At 37.2% G+C, this 14,721-nt stretch overlaps 2 protein-coding genes across 2 annotated transcripts in view; one reads left to right on the top strand and one right to left on the bottom strand.

Moving 5' to 3' along the window:
* Positions 1-400: 400 nt before the first annotated feature.
* wfs1a (Wolfram syndrome 1a (wolframin)) lies at positions 401-11,041 on the bottom strand. Its single transcript, XM_073842230.1, has 10 exons — positions 10,929-11,041; positions 9,938-10,516; positions 8,353-8,429; positions 7,352-7,496; positions 7,085-7,258; positions 6,073-6,150; positions 5,768-5,922; positions 4,165-4,302; positions 3,371-4,059; positions 401-3,240 (listed from the first exon to the last, which is right to left on the bottom strand). Exons 2-10 carry the CDS (start codon positions 10,509-10,511, stop codon positions 2,061-2,063), a joined length of 3,210 nt encoding a protein of 1,069 aa, XP_073698331.1. The 5' UTR covers positions 10,512-10,516; positions 10,929-11,041; the 3' UTR covers positions 401-2,060.
* Positions 11,042-13,648: 2,607 nt separating this feature from the next.
* Positions 13,649-14,721, top strand: part of crmp1 (collapsin response mediator protein 1) — a 15,988-nt gene continuing 14,915 nt past the window's right edge. The window contains exon 1 of the mRNA XM_073842238.1: positions 13,649-14,306. Coding sequence (XP_073698339.1) covers positions 13,956-14,306 — 351 coding nt within the window. The 5' untranslated portion in view covers positions 13,649-13,955. The remainder of the gene's footprint in view (positions 14,307-14,721) is intronic.

The following is a 14,721-nucleotide window of genomic DNA, read 5'->3' as shown; positions in this document are numbered from 1 at the left end:
GGGTGAACTATTACATCAACTTTTTTACAACTGAAAACAGAAATGCCAAGTTTTGTCATGAAACTCTAGATGGCGCAGGCTGATGAGTCATTAAAGTAAACTGTTGATATTCACAGTGTTAAACTACTTGGCACAAGCTGATTGATTCATGTTGCATACACAGCAAATGAGCTTGCTGCTTTGCTTAAATGGCTGGTTAGCATTCACTAGAGCAGGGGTTTTCAAACCTGTCCTGGAGCCTCCCCTGCCCTGCACATTTTGTATGTCTCCCTTATTAGGCACACCCAATTCAGGTCTTGCAGTCTCTACTAATGAGCTGATGATTTGAATCAGGTGTATTAGATGAGAGAGACAAGCAAAATGTGCAGGGCAGGGGAGGCTCCAGGACAGGTTTGAAAACCCCTGCACTAGAGCATTTCGCAGAATGCTTTCAAAGTTCCACTGAAACCCTCCACCTTCCCCAGCTCCACCTGTATCTGGTTATTATATATGCTATTTGTGCAGCAGCAGTATGTCTTAAATACTCACAGTTCCTACAACAACAGCAATAACCAACAGCAGCGTAGCAGATCTATTCTGCCAGAACCAAATACATTAACAATGTCATATCCATTACCATGCTAATATCTTCACTGAGTTGAACTGTTATTAACTTATACACTACAAGTCAAAGGTTTAGAATAATTACATCATTTTAAATGTACCAAGACTGCATTTATTTGATCAGAAATGCAGTGAAACAATATTATTACAATTGAGAATAACTGTTTTCTACTGTAATACATTTTAAGATGATTTATTCCTGTGAAGCTAAATTTTCAGCAGCCATTACTCCAATCTTTAGTGTCATATGATAATATTTGACCTAAAGGATCAGGTGGAACTAAAGACTGTAGTTATGATTGCTGAAAACACTAATTCAGTTATTGTAAATTGTAATAGGCCTAATATTCACATTTTAACTGTATTTACTGTTTTTAATCAAACAAAATCAGACTAGGTGAGCATAAGAGACTTCAAAAAACATTTAAAAACCATGTTAAAAACGTATCAAAGCATTTTTATAATAGCTGAGGAAAAAATCAGCCTAATATAAAAAAAATTATCAAACATACATTACTTCATCAAGAGATCAAGATCTCTAACATAAGAATTAATATTTTATTGAAATATAATGTTGCCATTAAAATGTGCAAATTGTGTTCAGAGTATGACAGCTCTTTCAAATTCCTGTGTCTGTGAAGTTTTAGCTCAAAATACCCCAAAGATCATTTATTATATAATTTTGAAAATGCCTATTTTGAGTGAAACCAGAAACACAGTTTTCGTGCCTAAATCTTTAAATGCAAATGAGCTGCTGTTCCCCGCCCCCCTTTCCAGAATAGAGCTGGTACCTTTACAGCTCGTACCTCAGATACTCTGCCAAAACAATCTGCACAAATCTGAAACATGCGCACAGAAAGCGGCTGTCATACAGCATGTGAGTATTAAACTAAGTTCTCTTTCATATCTTATTGCGCTTAAACTGTCAAATACACACAAGTTTACGTTAAAAACACAGGGGTTATAATAACAGTCGGTTATGTCTGTGAAGGTAAACAGCTGGGAAAGAAATTGCATTTTATATTAGATCTGTGTGGCAGCAGTGAAATATACAGTAAATAAATCAATAAATCCACTGTTTTCTTGTGTCCTCTGAGGCTGGGACTCTAAATAGTGTTCTGTGCTCGTCTGTGCAGCCAACGACAGAACAGCTAGCATGCTTTGCTCAAACCTATGCCTTGGCGTTAGAACTGGTACACCGTTGTCGCTTGCCAAAACAAAATGACGGTGCCGTGGGTGGAAACATGCAGATTAAGGGCCGGTGATATTATGATAAAATCACCTTTCTATGTATCGATGGGGTTCGTTTTTTCACATACTTGCAAAGAAAGGCTTATAAGCCAAAACAGTTACCAGGGTTGTCCTTTTTCATGTTTTCTGGGTTGGTAGAGATACACCGGGGACCCAATTATAACACTTAAACACTGAAAAAGTTAGTTTTTTATGATATTTCCCCTTTAAACATTGATCCTAGCACAGAGGAAGGGAGCAAAGAAGAAGTCAAATGAAAACTTAATGGCTTTAAGCATAGTTTTCCTCCAGTTCCGTTCAATCTTGACCTGTCGCCCCTCTGGCACCAATGACGAACTGCAATCCAGACAGTGTATGGCTTTCAGTTCAAATGCAGGTAGTTTGGAACCCAACTTCCCTTCTAGCTTTGTGCTGAACTCTACCAAACTGCCTGGATCGATGTTCAGCAACACCTGTTTAAACTCATGACTGCCCATTAGGAGGATGTCACCCGCCGGATCGTCAAGTTGCGTGACCCCATCCACTGGCATGCCGACCGTCACCTCAAAACGGTAACTGTCGAAGCGTTTAACGTGGCATTGGTGTTTAGCAAAAGGCTTTATACGACAGAGCTCGTCCTCTTCCTGTTGAAGAAACAGCATTGTGGCATTGACAAGCTCGACTCCTGTGACATTCACGACTGGAGATGGAGATGTATTATTCTGTGGTTCACACTTTGGATAAACCTCACCGTAGAGACACCGCAACCAGTCTCCCATAAACACCGGTAGTAAATTTATAACAGACTGAGCTCCGTTTTCATTCTCGGCTACGCGAACACGACGGAATATTCCTGTCCAGGTAACACGGTGACCCTCCAGGTGGCTGCAGAAGAACTGTGTTTGAGCCATACCACGATCCTGCCAGGCACGTGGGCCGCACAATGTACCATATTCCTGCCAGGTGATTGTGGAGTTGTAAACTTTCAGACCTTCGGCGTTATAGACATAGACGCCGCAAAGTAACATTACCGTAGTGATGCACAGGAGGATTAGTTTCACTGGACCTCTGTGGGTGATGGAACGGAAGACATTTAGAATGGAGAGGCTGAATCGAGTCCAAAGTCGCAGGATCACAGGGACGGCGCACACTGCGAGTGTCACTAGCATTTTAGTTAACTCCAACTCCAGGAACCACTTGACCATCTGAATCAGCAGCATCGCCATCAGACCCATAGCCAAGACGGGTAAGGCAAACAGGAAGAGGAAGTAGGCAACACAAGTGCGGATAAGGCCAATGGTGGTGGAGTTCCGCAGCAGAACCACAGAGAACTCGCACCACACGAAACAGACTAGGTACGGTACCAGGAAGCAGTATGTCCCTCTGAATCCCCTCATGCGTGCCATACTATACATTTTAAAAAAAGAGGTCTGGTTAGACACACTCATGGTATTCAAACACCAATATCAACATATATAATACTAACTTGATGATTTAGTTGATTGTGAACAAGTACAAGTGAAAACAATTATTTTACCTGAAGAACAAGTAGAAAAGGTAGATGTAGAGCACACAGGGTACACTGAGCTCCAGCACCAGTGATTCTCCTAGAGGGATGGTTGTGAAAATCTGTCCTAGCATCCTAGCCATTGCCATTTCCTTCGGCAACCTGCTGGTCAGGGCACACAGAGATGAAGCCACCTCGATGATGAGTGCCTTTCGTGCGTAAGCTGCCGCAGACGGGCTCAAGCTCATGTAGCTCAATACCGTGAAGAAGATAGCCACTGTGGAAAGCTCTGAGCACGGGATCCAGCCTTTATCTGCTACTGGGAAAGTGAAGATCATAAAGAAGACAGATATCATGAAGTAGAGGTACTGCTCCAGGTTGTTCCAGCCAAAGTTGGATTCCGCTTGCTCTACGTCCAGGCTGGGCTCGAAGCGTGTGAGGAGGGCGGTTAAGGCACTGAAGTTCTCCCAACCTTTGCTGCTCTTGAAGACTCTCAGTGTGCAGATGGCCATGGAGGTTAAGGAGAGGTAGAAGATGACGAGCGGGATGACAAAGGCAAACAGATCAATGGTGAGATTGGAGATGATAAAGAAGAAGATAAGGGCATTGACATGTTGCGTTGGGATGATGGTGCTCAGCCACTGGACACCAGCACGAGATGCCCAGTCAACTAAAAGTTCCTTTAACTCAATAATCGCATGAAGAGGGTACTGCAAACCCTACAAAGTGAAGAAGGATAGTGAGATGCAACAATTGCATTTTACACGAGTACTGTCAAACAAAAGCTGGATTTGTTTATCATTTTTTGTTAGTTTGTTTTTTACCAAAAAGTGGGCTTTTATGTCCAGGGCTCTCTTCATCGCACCACTGCGTCTGGTAGCCAGTATCATCCCACCGCTCGGCATTCCCCAACTGGACTTTCGATGACGCTTATGAGTGACATGGGCCAGTTCGTTTTTTTCCTGTAGGAAAATAGCATTATGTTTTACTCTTTTATTTTTAGGGTGTCATTCTGATGCATTAACAAGTACAAAGCTGGTTTTACAGTAGCATCTTACATTACGTTCCCATTGGCGAACATTTAAGTTAAAGGTTCACCCAAAACTAAAATTCTAACATCATTTACTTTAATGCCATTCCAAATAAAACATAAAATACATGTATGAAAAAATGGCTCAGCGATTTTATTTTCATTTTGCAGCATACCATGTAAGTGCCTTTCTCAAGGACAAATAAATCAATAAATTCTGCTTCAAATTTTTCCACATCAATCTACACTCCAACACTCCATACACCATAATAGAAAAGCAAAAAAAAAAAGCAGGTTTTTAACATCTTTGCAAATTCATAAAAAAAAAAAAAAAAAACTTAAATGATTCCATCGCATATGTATTTATTCCCCTCATCTGGGACAGTTTAAATTAAGCTCAGGAGAATTCATATTGATTGTAGATGTTACTAAACTTTGAGTGAAGTTAACCTGTGCAAATTCAATTGAATGGGTATGATTTAGAAAGGGACACATGTCTTAATAAAAGGTCTAACAAAAACCAAGCCCTGACATAAAACAAAAAACAGCCTGTAGAGCTCAGAGACAGGATTGCATCAAGCCACACATCTGGGTAAGAGTTAAAAAAAAAATTATGCATTGAATGTTCACAGAAGCATGTAGTTTCCATTACTCTTAATGGAAGAAGCTTGAAACAACCAGGACTCTTTCAAGAGCTGGCCTCTTGGACAAACTGAGCAATTGATGGAGAAGAGTGGCGAGAGTGGTGACCAAGAACCTGATGGTCACTCTGGTTGAGCTCCATGATCATATAAGACCCAGTCCAGCGCAATCAGAGCCTCAGACTAGGCAGAAGGTTTACCTTCCAACAAGACAATGACCCTAAGCACACAACAAGAGTGGCTTATAGACACGTCTGTGAATGTCCTTAAGTGGAACTCAATTAAACATTACTGGAGAAACCTAAAAATGTCTGCCAGACCCCATTCAAGCTGACAGAGCTGCAGAGGTGAAGAGATGAGGAGAAGAATGGCAGATAATTGCCAAATGTTGATGCGCAAATCTTGTTGAATCATACCCAAAAATTATTCAGCTAAGGACTGAGTTAAGGGTATGAATACTTATGCAATGTACTTATTTCAGTTTTTTTTTTTTTTTTTTTTTATAAATTTATGAAGTTGTGACAAATTTGCTTTGTGATTATGGTGCATGGAGTGTAGATTGGTGGTGGAAAAAAGTAATTTAAAACAGTTTAACATAAGACAGCAACATAACAAAAGGTGAAAAAATGAAGGGGTATGAATACTTTCACAAGGTACTGGATGTTCATCAAACACCCTCCATTTTAATTAACGTTTTGAAAATTTGCTGTTATGTGAAAATGTAATTTATCTTTATCTTCTTCCACTGCACTTCACCTTTTCAAATGTAGCCACATCACTTTTCCTTAACGTCTCCTCCTCTCTTTTTGCATCTACGCCTAAGGTTCTCTGTGTGGGAGTACATGCAATGCCTTCTGTAAACTTTTTCGTCATCTCCACAAAATCCTCCACATCCACATACTTAGAGCCAGCTGTAAAATGACAAAAAATGCATAGTTGTGATGAGTTACTAGTACAATTAGAAACATTATACCAACCAGTTTCTTTACCAATCATCTTTTATTTTCTCAAAACTAGATGCAATGTATTGCATTAGTGTATAAACAAATATGTACACTTACATTCATTAGACACCATGGTCTCTAGAATTTTCCTCTGAGTATGAATGCTGGGCGTTACACCACATACAGCAGGTTCACCTGTTAGGAAGAAATGATTAATAAGAGTTACTACTACCAATCCAGCCAACATGGAACGTTTCCAAAACTCTCCCAAGGTTTTTTAAAGGTATTTAAAGCTTAGGACAGAACATTCTTAAAATAAGGATATAAATATACGATTATAAACTTTTAATTTACAAGAGTGCCATGGTCATTCTGAAGTTTTCTTTGATTGAGTGTTTACATCCTCGTAACGTTAAGAGAAAACATTCTCACAACATTCTCGGAACATTCTTTTGATGTTGTTTGTACACGATTGAGGTTATTGTAATGTTAAGAGAAAACAGTCTTAGAACAACATTCTCAGAACATTCTTTTGATGTTATTAGTTATAGTATAGATGTTAAAAGAAAACTTTCTTACAGCATATGTATTTAAGAAACATAATGTTTATAGAAAATGTTTTTAGAAATATAAGGTTCTCATAAACATTATAACAGTGGTAGATTGGAATGTTCCTGTAACGTTCACAAAACAGGGAAAAAATGTTACCCATTAAAAATGTTGAATGTTTACATAACATTAAGACATAACCTTGTCATAACAGGTATAAAAGATAAAAGTGAATGTTTGTCCAATGTTTGTATAATCAGTAAAAATGTTCTCATAACAAAATATGGGTGTTTAGAGACACCCATATTACATAGATATTATGTAACGTAGAGAGAACATTCAAATATAAGGTTCTCATAATGGTAGATTATTAAAAAAAACTAGACGGTTTGAAAGTTTACAAAACAACAAGGTTTTTACAACTAACATTTTTGTTAGCTGGGAAGACATGTTCAAAAATGTATTTCTTAATCACAAACAGGTGTTTATGTACTGTAACTACATACAATATTTTTCCGTTTTAAGATATACAAGATTGGAAAATACTGCTGTTGCAAAACGAAAGAAAGAAATCAATTACCTGGTACAGATTGGACCTGGCTGACATTCTCCAGCATCTCAGACATGGCTACTTTCTTCTTCCTGTCAGGGTTGAGTTTCCAATACATGGACATGGCTGCTCTCCTCACTGCCTGTTCAAGCTTACTCTCTGAGGACAGCCTTCTCACTTCCTGTGCGTTCTCTGGTGTGATGCCTGCCAGTAGAGGATTATTGAAATATTGACATATCTGCCACTTGAAGGCGTGTTCTCAGAGTTTTCATTAAGGCTTTCGCAACTTCCCCTCACCTTTCTTTTGGATCCAGCATTTCTGAAGTAGTTTGGCTGCATCCCTCCGACCTTGTTTTGCCGCCTTCACAAACCATTCAACAGCTGTATGGCTATTTGTCTCTGTGTCTTTTTCTTCTGCCAGTTTAAGGTAGTATTTCCCAAGCTAAATAAAATATACATTTAAATAAACTGAAATTTGAATAGTGACATTTAGAAACATTTCAAGATCATAAAACATGTGCATAATAAACCAAACAATTTTTCTTTAGAGTGTAGTTTGCTTAGATCACAACATGAGAATTAGACTCCACTGCCCATCAACCCCTGCATCACTTTGATGAACAATAATAACTGACCTAATATCCCAGAAGCTCAAAGCCAGACTGAGTATCATATAACCATATCTAATCTTAGCCTGCATGCTAAACCCTGATTATTAAACCATAGTAAGACGTTTAAAAAGTATAATAAAAGTATAACATTAATGAGGAAGTGGAGTACTCAAAGAATGTATGTGTCTACAGTGTGTATGTCAGCCGAGTCTGTAAATGCAGACACATTTGCTCTGACTGTGAGTTTATGTGAGAATATGTGCACGCAGAGTTATATTGAGACTGGGCTCATCTTCCAGAAAGCTGAAAATAGACACACTCTTGGCCATGCCAAAAAGGACACACTTTTCAGCCACTGAAACACTACAGAATTTAATTTGTATCAGATCATTTAAAATCCTATAGCTACATTAGAAACACTTAACACAGTGCCAATGCCATCAAAATCAGTTCAAGTTCTGAAATCACTGCAAATTGTTGAAGAAAGGAGCCCAATTGCAAAATAATATTAAGTCCACTTAATATTAAGTTATGAGATATCATTTTGTTGCTTGTTATCAGTTTATACACCACATAATTTTTTTTTTTTTTAGAATTGACAACATTTTATAACCAGTTTCACATTGTCATAAATGATAATATTGTAATATAATTTCAAATATGACGTATATGTGTTCATGCACTCACTCTACTCTGTGCTCTAGGGTCTCCAGCTTCAGCTTTCTCCAGGAGCTCCTCAAAAGTCAGATCTTCATCCATATCATCTAGGAGAAATAACCGAATTTTGTTAACACTATATTGACACAATATTGAACTTAAAGACTTAATGAATCCACAAATCCTCTAAATAATTCATCAGTGCTCATCTTTGCAGAACAATTGAGTGAATCAATATGGTAGCTCATAATTAATGCGGATTAAAGTTTCAGAACAATCTAAGAATTAGTTTTTAATAAAAAATAATAATTATGTTTTTGAATGTTTATCTATAGATTCATGCCAGCTGGGTTGTTTATTTGATTTTTTGTCATTTATTCAATTATGGCTCCAATATATTTAGTAAGCTGCATCTGAATTAATCTACTGCGACAAAAGCAAAATCAGACCATGAGAAAATAAACATATCCCTTTAATTTTAAAGCAAGATTTGGATCTATTTGTAACAGTGACGTCCTCTTGAAGATGCGCTCCTCAGAAGCACATTGGTTTGTGATAAAAATAGGATTTATGTCCTTGGTGAAAATGAAGCTAGCACACACTAGCATGTGTCACTAGTCCCAGCATGTCTTAATGATGACCTTCATTTGGATGCATTTCTTTAGTGTAAAGCAAACTGAATGTTATGAAGAAACTACAATTAATATGGATGGAACCAAAAATATCACAGATAATAAACCTTTTTGATACCAGTCAAAAGTTTTTGAACAGCAGTTTTAATGTTCTTTTGAAGAAGTCTCTTCTGCTCACCAAGCCTGCATTTATTTGATCCAAAAGACAGGAAAAATAGTACAATTTTGAAATATTTGTACTATTAAAAATAACTGCTTTATATTTGAATTTATTTTAAATTCTAATTTATTCCTGTGATCAAAGCTAAATTTTCAGCATCATTACTCTAGTCTTTATATACTCAAATATTCTGATTTGCTGTTCAAGAAACATTTTGAGCAGTTGAGTAATTTTTTTCAGGATAATTTGATGAATAGAAAGATCCAAAGATCAGCATTTATCTGAAATAAAAAGCCTTTGCAACATTATACGCTACATCATTCAAAAGCTTGGAGTCAGTGTAATTTTTCTTTCCTTTTTTGGGAAAGAAATGATTGAAATTAATACTTTTATTTAGCAAGAATGCTTTAAATTGATCAAAAGTGGTTATAAAGATATTTATAATGTAAGATTTGTATTTCAGATAAATGCTTTATGCTGAAAATACCTGAAAAAAATCTACTCAGCTGTTTTCAACAAAATGATAAGAAATATTTTTATGAGATTTTTATAAGAAATATCAGAATGATTTCTGAAGGATCATGTGACTGGAGTAATAATGCTAAAAAATCAGCTTTAAAATCACAAGATGAAATTTACATTTTAAAATATATTAAACCGTTTTAAAAAGGCATAAAAAATCTTACTGTTCAAAAACTTTTGACTGGCAATGTAATTTGAAAACATCAAATACAAAGAAATATGAAATCATGTCATACAAATACTATTTTCCTTCAGCTTTTCCTTCAGCAATGTTTTGTTTGTTATGCAAAGCTTCGCTTACCACTTTCTTCAGCTTTGGCCTGTTCCTCAGCCTTTCTTATTTTCTCCTGCATCATCACCTTTTGGGCTGCAGCCAAAAAGCTGGGTTGACATGGGAGTTTACTGGAACCCGCTGCAGGTGTTTTGGTGGATGACAGCGAGCCTTTAGGAGGAGTTGTAGATGGTGTAGATGGATCAGCAGAAATAGTAATGCTGGGTGTGGATGGGTCATTGAGCGAAGATGTTAATGGTGTTGATTTTGATAATGACGATGTTGTAGCTGGCACAGCTGGAGTAGTTTTAGAGATATGTGATGATGTAGGGGCAGGTTTCGGTGTTGCTGTTTTTTCAGGTGTTGATCTGGTTGGAACGTTTGAGGTTTTAACATTAGTTTGTTTTAATTTAATATCTTGAGTTGAAGAAGGGGTGAATTTAGGTGGTTGGTCTGGGCTGCCAGAACTGGAGAGAGGGGGACCTGCTGTCTCAGTGCCTGGAATGGATTTAGTTGATGGAACAGGAGGGTTGAGACGTTTGTGGGTTGCACTATCCTCCTTGAGAGTCTCAGGAGATGGTGTTGGGTTGGCACTAACATCCATCTCACCTAAAAGATAACATAAAGTACATATACATTATGTTTACAGACAGCAAGTTTTTTTTGTTTTTTGTTCCACTCATTTTTTACATATTTATGTGTTCTTACACAGTTGGTTAACCCACCAACTCTATAATATGGTTTTGACATTCAAACTCTACTACATAGCTACACCACACAAATGTATACAGCATAGTGTATACTAGCTTACAAAGAATATCTTACTCTAACTTCACTTCACTTACATATTTAATCTTACAAAATTAATTATACAATTATAACTGTATTTTTATATACATTTAAATATCCTACTACATATACCAAATAAATATGTGCTTTGACAGACCACAGAGAATAAGTTGTCTTAATTTAAGGGTGGTTTTAGTACTCAAAATAACAAAACAGAATCGAAACAACTTACTCGTTTAAGCTGAATGGACAGTCTTCCTCAATTTATGGCGTAACACAACAACAAAAAATAAACTCTTTTAAAAAAGTTTTCGTTCCTGTCCACACATAACTGCTCTGTGAAACCAGAGCCCCACTAGGAATCGCAGTTGTTAAACCCCACCATACCGCCAGAGAACGGAGCTTCGATTGGATAGTTCAAGTGCCAGTCAAAGAGTTCTGCTCTCTGATTGGATACGAATCGATTAGTGAATGGCATTGCTCAAAGGATTGTCATCGTACTTAATATGGATTCGCATGACAAAACACATCAACACATCAACCGGCTAAACTTAGAATACCGTAAAATAATAATTTAGTCCTTTTTCTTTATCATGATAAAATCATGAAGGAGGTCCAGTGAATGAACGTCGGTTAGACCTGATGTGGGCAGCCACTAGATGTCAACGAAGTAATAATAATAGCTTTTTGCTCGCAGAGTTCTGTGCCTGTTGACAGACGACACAGTTTGTAGTGTTGCGGGACGCTCATGCAATTCTGAAAAACAGCTCCATATGTTTATTACACCCCATGTTATTTGTGAAACAAAGCTGAAAAGAGAAGACACCGCTGGGGACCAACGCTAGACTGAAAATCCTACGAGTGGTGGAGGTTTTGATTCATCTTAACTCGAATCTTTTGAATCTATTCTGTTAACTAAAGATTCCTTCACTGATTGACAGTTTCTGCCAGTTAACACCTAAAACGATAACTATATTACTTGAATAATAATTTTCTGTTTATTATTAAGGCTATGCAGTTATGTTGTCTGCAGGTTTAAATGCTAGCTTTCTAAATTTGTATGCCCCCCTCAAATCTTACATGTGGGCTCCAACGCTCCTTATTGTTGTATTTTCTAAAGTATCACATTACATGAATATTCACAGGCTGTTTTTCTGACGATATAAATGCTTGGAAATTTTAAATTGTAAGATTTGTATCAAATACATATAAGTAAGTAGGAAAATAAATCACCAGAGTTCAAAATACATCAAATGATATTCAATGAAATGCAATAAAATCAGAGCTGAAACTGAATGATTTTTGCGTTGTTGTCTTGATTTAAACACTTTAAACTCATGATTCAAAGCCACCAAGATGTGATGCAGCATCCAAAGACTTAAATGCATGTTTACATAAACTTGAAAATATAGTGAACTGGACTGGAGTGCTGTGGACTATAGGCCAGTGATATCCCTATGTTTAATGATATAAAAATAAAAATCATTCTGAAAGTGATTCCAACCATATTGTTTATTATAGTTTTGTTGTGGACTCTTGCTTTAAATGCTTTTTTGTCTGTTATAAGATATGTTATAACAGATGATGTTGATAAATGTGCTTTTTGTGGTTTAAGGGAAATTATTTTTCACTGTTTTATGAAATGTGATTTAACCCACTTTTTTTTTTTCTTTTTTTTTTTTTGCTGACTCAAGTGCTTTTAGATTTTGGTGAACAATTTACACCCAAAGCTTGTTTTGGGTGCAGGTTACACCCCAAAAAATAGGTTGAAATGGCAGTTGATTAATTTTCTGGTTGGGGAAGCTAAACTGGCTGTTTATATAACAATGAAAAATAAAATAGAAAACTGGAAATAGTTAGGATATCATAACCCTTTTTAAAGCTTATGTCAAATCAAGAATTGTTGTTGAATTTAATTATTATAAAGCAATGAAAGATTTGGAAACATTTAGTGTTAGTGTTTTAGTGTCGTGGTGGAAAGGGGAACTAATCTTTACTTTTTGTGGTGTTGTGTTGTTTTTTTTATTTTACTAAAAGGTTGATTTTTGTCTCTTGACAATGTTTTTGTAAATAAAAATTGTTGTTAAAAAATCTCTCTCTTTCTCTCTCTCTCTCTCTCTCTCTCTCTCTCTCTCTCTCTCTCTCTCTCTCTCTCTCTCTCTCTCTCTCTCTCTCAAAGAATTTTTTTTATCAGTGACGAAAAAAATCTGGAGGCTCCCCGTCACTTTGACAGATAAAATTGAGGGTGAGCTATTGTATAATTTAACTGTAATTCCCACCCCTGTCCAGTTGGTGGCGAGTGCGCTCCAGTGTGGCAGCAGTAGGTGACAAGTTCATGTGTTTTGTTATCAGCGAGCTAGCGATTCATTCACTCATTCAACCGATTCGTTGAAACAGTTGTTCACTCGAAAAAAAAAGTGTTTGTATGAAACTCCAGAAATAGTGCTTATAATTCACACATTCTAGCAATATTTGTTTGTCTAACTATGAGACCGTATTTTAAGGTATAGAAAAGATAAACAAAAAGCAAACAATAGTTTAAAATAATCTAATGAGTAGCTGGTGCCCTGGTCCATTCACTTCATTCAAGTATTAGTCGATTTGTTCATGTCGTTCACGAATGAGATGTTATTCTGTTTTTTTTTTTTTTTTTTTTTTTTTTTTCTTCACATATGAGGCCAACTGGCCACATATGCAGGGCCAACTGTTCAGTACTTCATATTAAAAATATTCCAAAGCGTGTTTGGATGGGGAGAGACTTAAGTGAACACAGTCAAAAATATGTAAGTGCGTGTTTGTATAAGAACGGTTCCTTCATTTGAAAGGTTCGTTCAAAACATCGATTCGCTCACGACTGAAACACCACTAGAGTTCTCCAAAGTTCCATGCGTTTACCTAGACTGGTAGTTTTATGCAAGTCAGTGCAGCTGACTGCAGTGTTTTTGCGCATCTTGCACGCACTTTGGGATGGAGGATGGCAGTCACTGCATTGCCCAAATCTTCAGTTCGACAAAGTAAACAGAAAACCCTTTAATATAGCTCTAAATTAAAACAAAGTAATCAAATTTGTTTTTACCAATGTTCAGACAGAACACTGTCTTATTATAGTGTTATTATAACACTGTCTGGAAAGTGGATCGCAGCGTCATTATCAGTCTGGAAGCTGCGACCTCCAGGCAAACCAAGGCTGACCTGGTTTTCTGCACTGGCATCTCGCTTCATTATTGTTTCAGAGCATCGTCTCCCTCTTCTGAGTGTGATGTCGGACTATAGGCGACAGTGGAACCGGGAGGATGAGCTCCCTGTGTACCTGGCTAAACCCATCTCGACTGGACCCAACCAGCGTCACAAGTCTCACGGAATGTTCAACTCCGTCGAGGGCGCGTATGATAGTAAGACTATCGATTTTGACCAGTATTCTGTAGGGAGAAAGGGAAACAGGAGCTCACGGAGCAGTAGCAGGGAGCGCATCGTGGATGGGGATTTTGAAGCTTATGAGATCAGCGGGGGGACTACAAGCTCCCCGGGTGAGAGAGACGACAGGCGTCCGGGTGTCGAAATCACGGATCAGACTGAAAAGGAGTCTCGTTATGAGCAAAACAACGGAAAGGTGGGCTTAAATGTTAGCCTATACATGACTATATAATTTGAACCTTAAATCATGAAAGTAGCTTATAGGTTCATATTTGCTCATAAAACAATAACATCTCTTTGTTATGCACATAATGCATGGCAAAATTTTGACATAAATTGCAAAAGTAAAAACATAAGATTGCCTAAGTTACCATATTTTATATGATTAAAAAAACATGGTTGCACTTTATTTTACAGTACGTAACTTACATCAAGGCTACTCACATTGTACTTACAGTGTACCTAAAGTTCTGGTAATTAAGGTACATGGGGGTAGGGTTGGGTTTAGAGGTAGATTTTGGGTTATTACCTAGTTATTACTATAATAACTACATAGTATGTACATGAGGAAGTGCTACCAAAATTGCAATCCAAAACTGGAATTTACTACT

This window comes from Garra rufa, chromosome 6 (assembly GCF_049309525.1).
Source record: "Garra rufa chromosome 6, GarRuf1.0, whole genome shotgun sequence".
NCBI classification, from domain to species: Eukaryota; Metazoa; Chordata; class Actinopteri; order Cypriniformes; family Cyprinidae; genus Garra; species Garra rufa.
The sequence above is the reverse complement of the archived record's forward strand: the minus strand, read 5'-3'. Positions and strand labels throughout refer to the sequence as shown.

Excerpts from the sequence above, each read along its gene's own strand:
- wfs1a (XM_073842230.1), bottom strand. The coding sequence starts at position 10,511 with ATGGATGTTAGTGCCAACCCAACACCATCTCCTGAGACTCTCAAGGAG. Across the intron at positions 8,430-9,937 it reads GGCCAAAGCTGAAGAAAGTG|ATGATATGGATGAAGATCTG; the intron begins GTAAGCGAAGCT and ends TATTTCTCCTAG. Across the intron at positions 7,497-8,352 it reads ACCCTAGAGCACAGAGTAGA|CTTGGGAAATACTACCTTAA; the intron begins GTGAGTGCATGA and ends TATTTTATTTAG.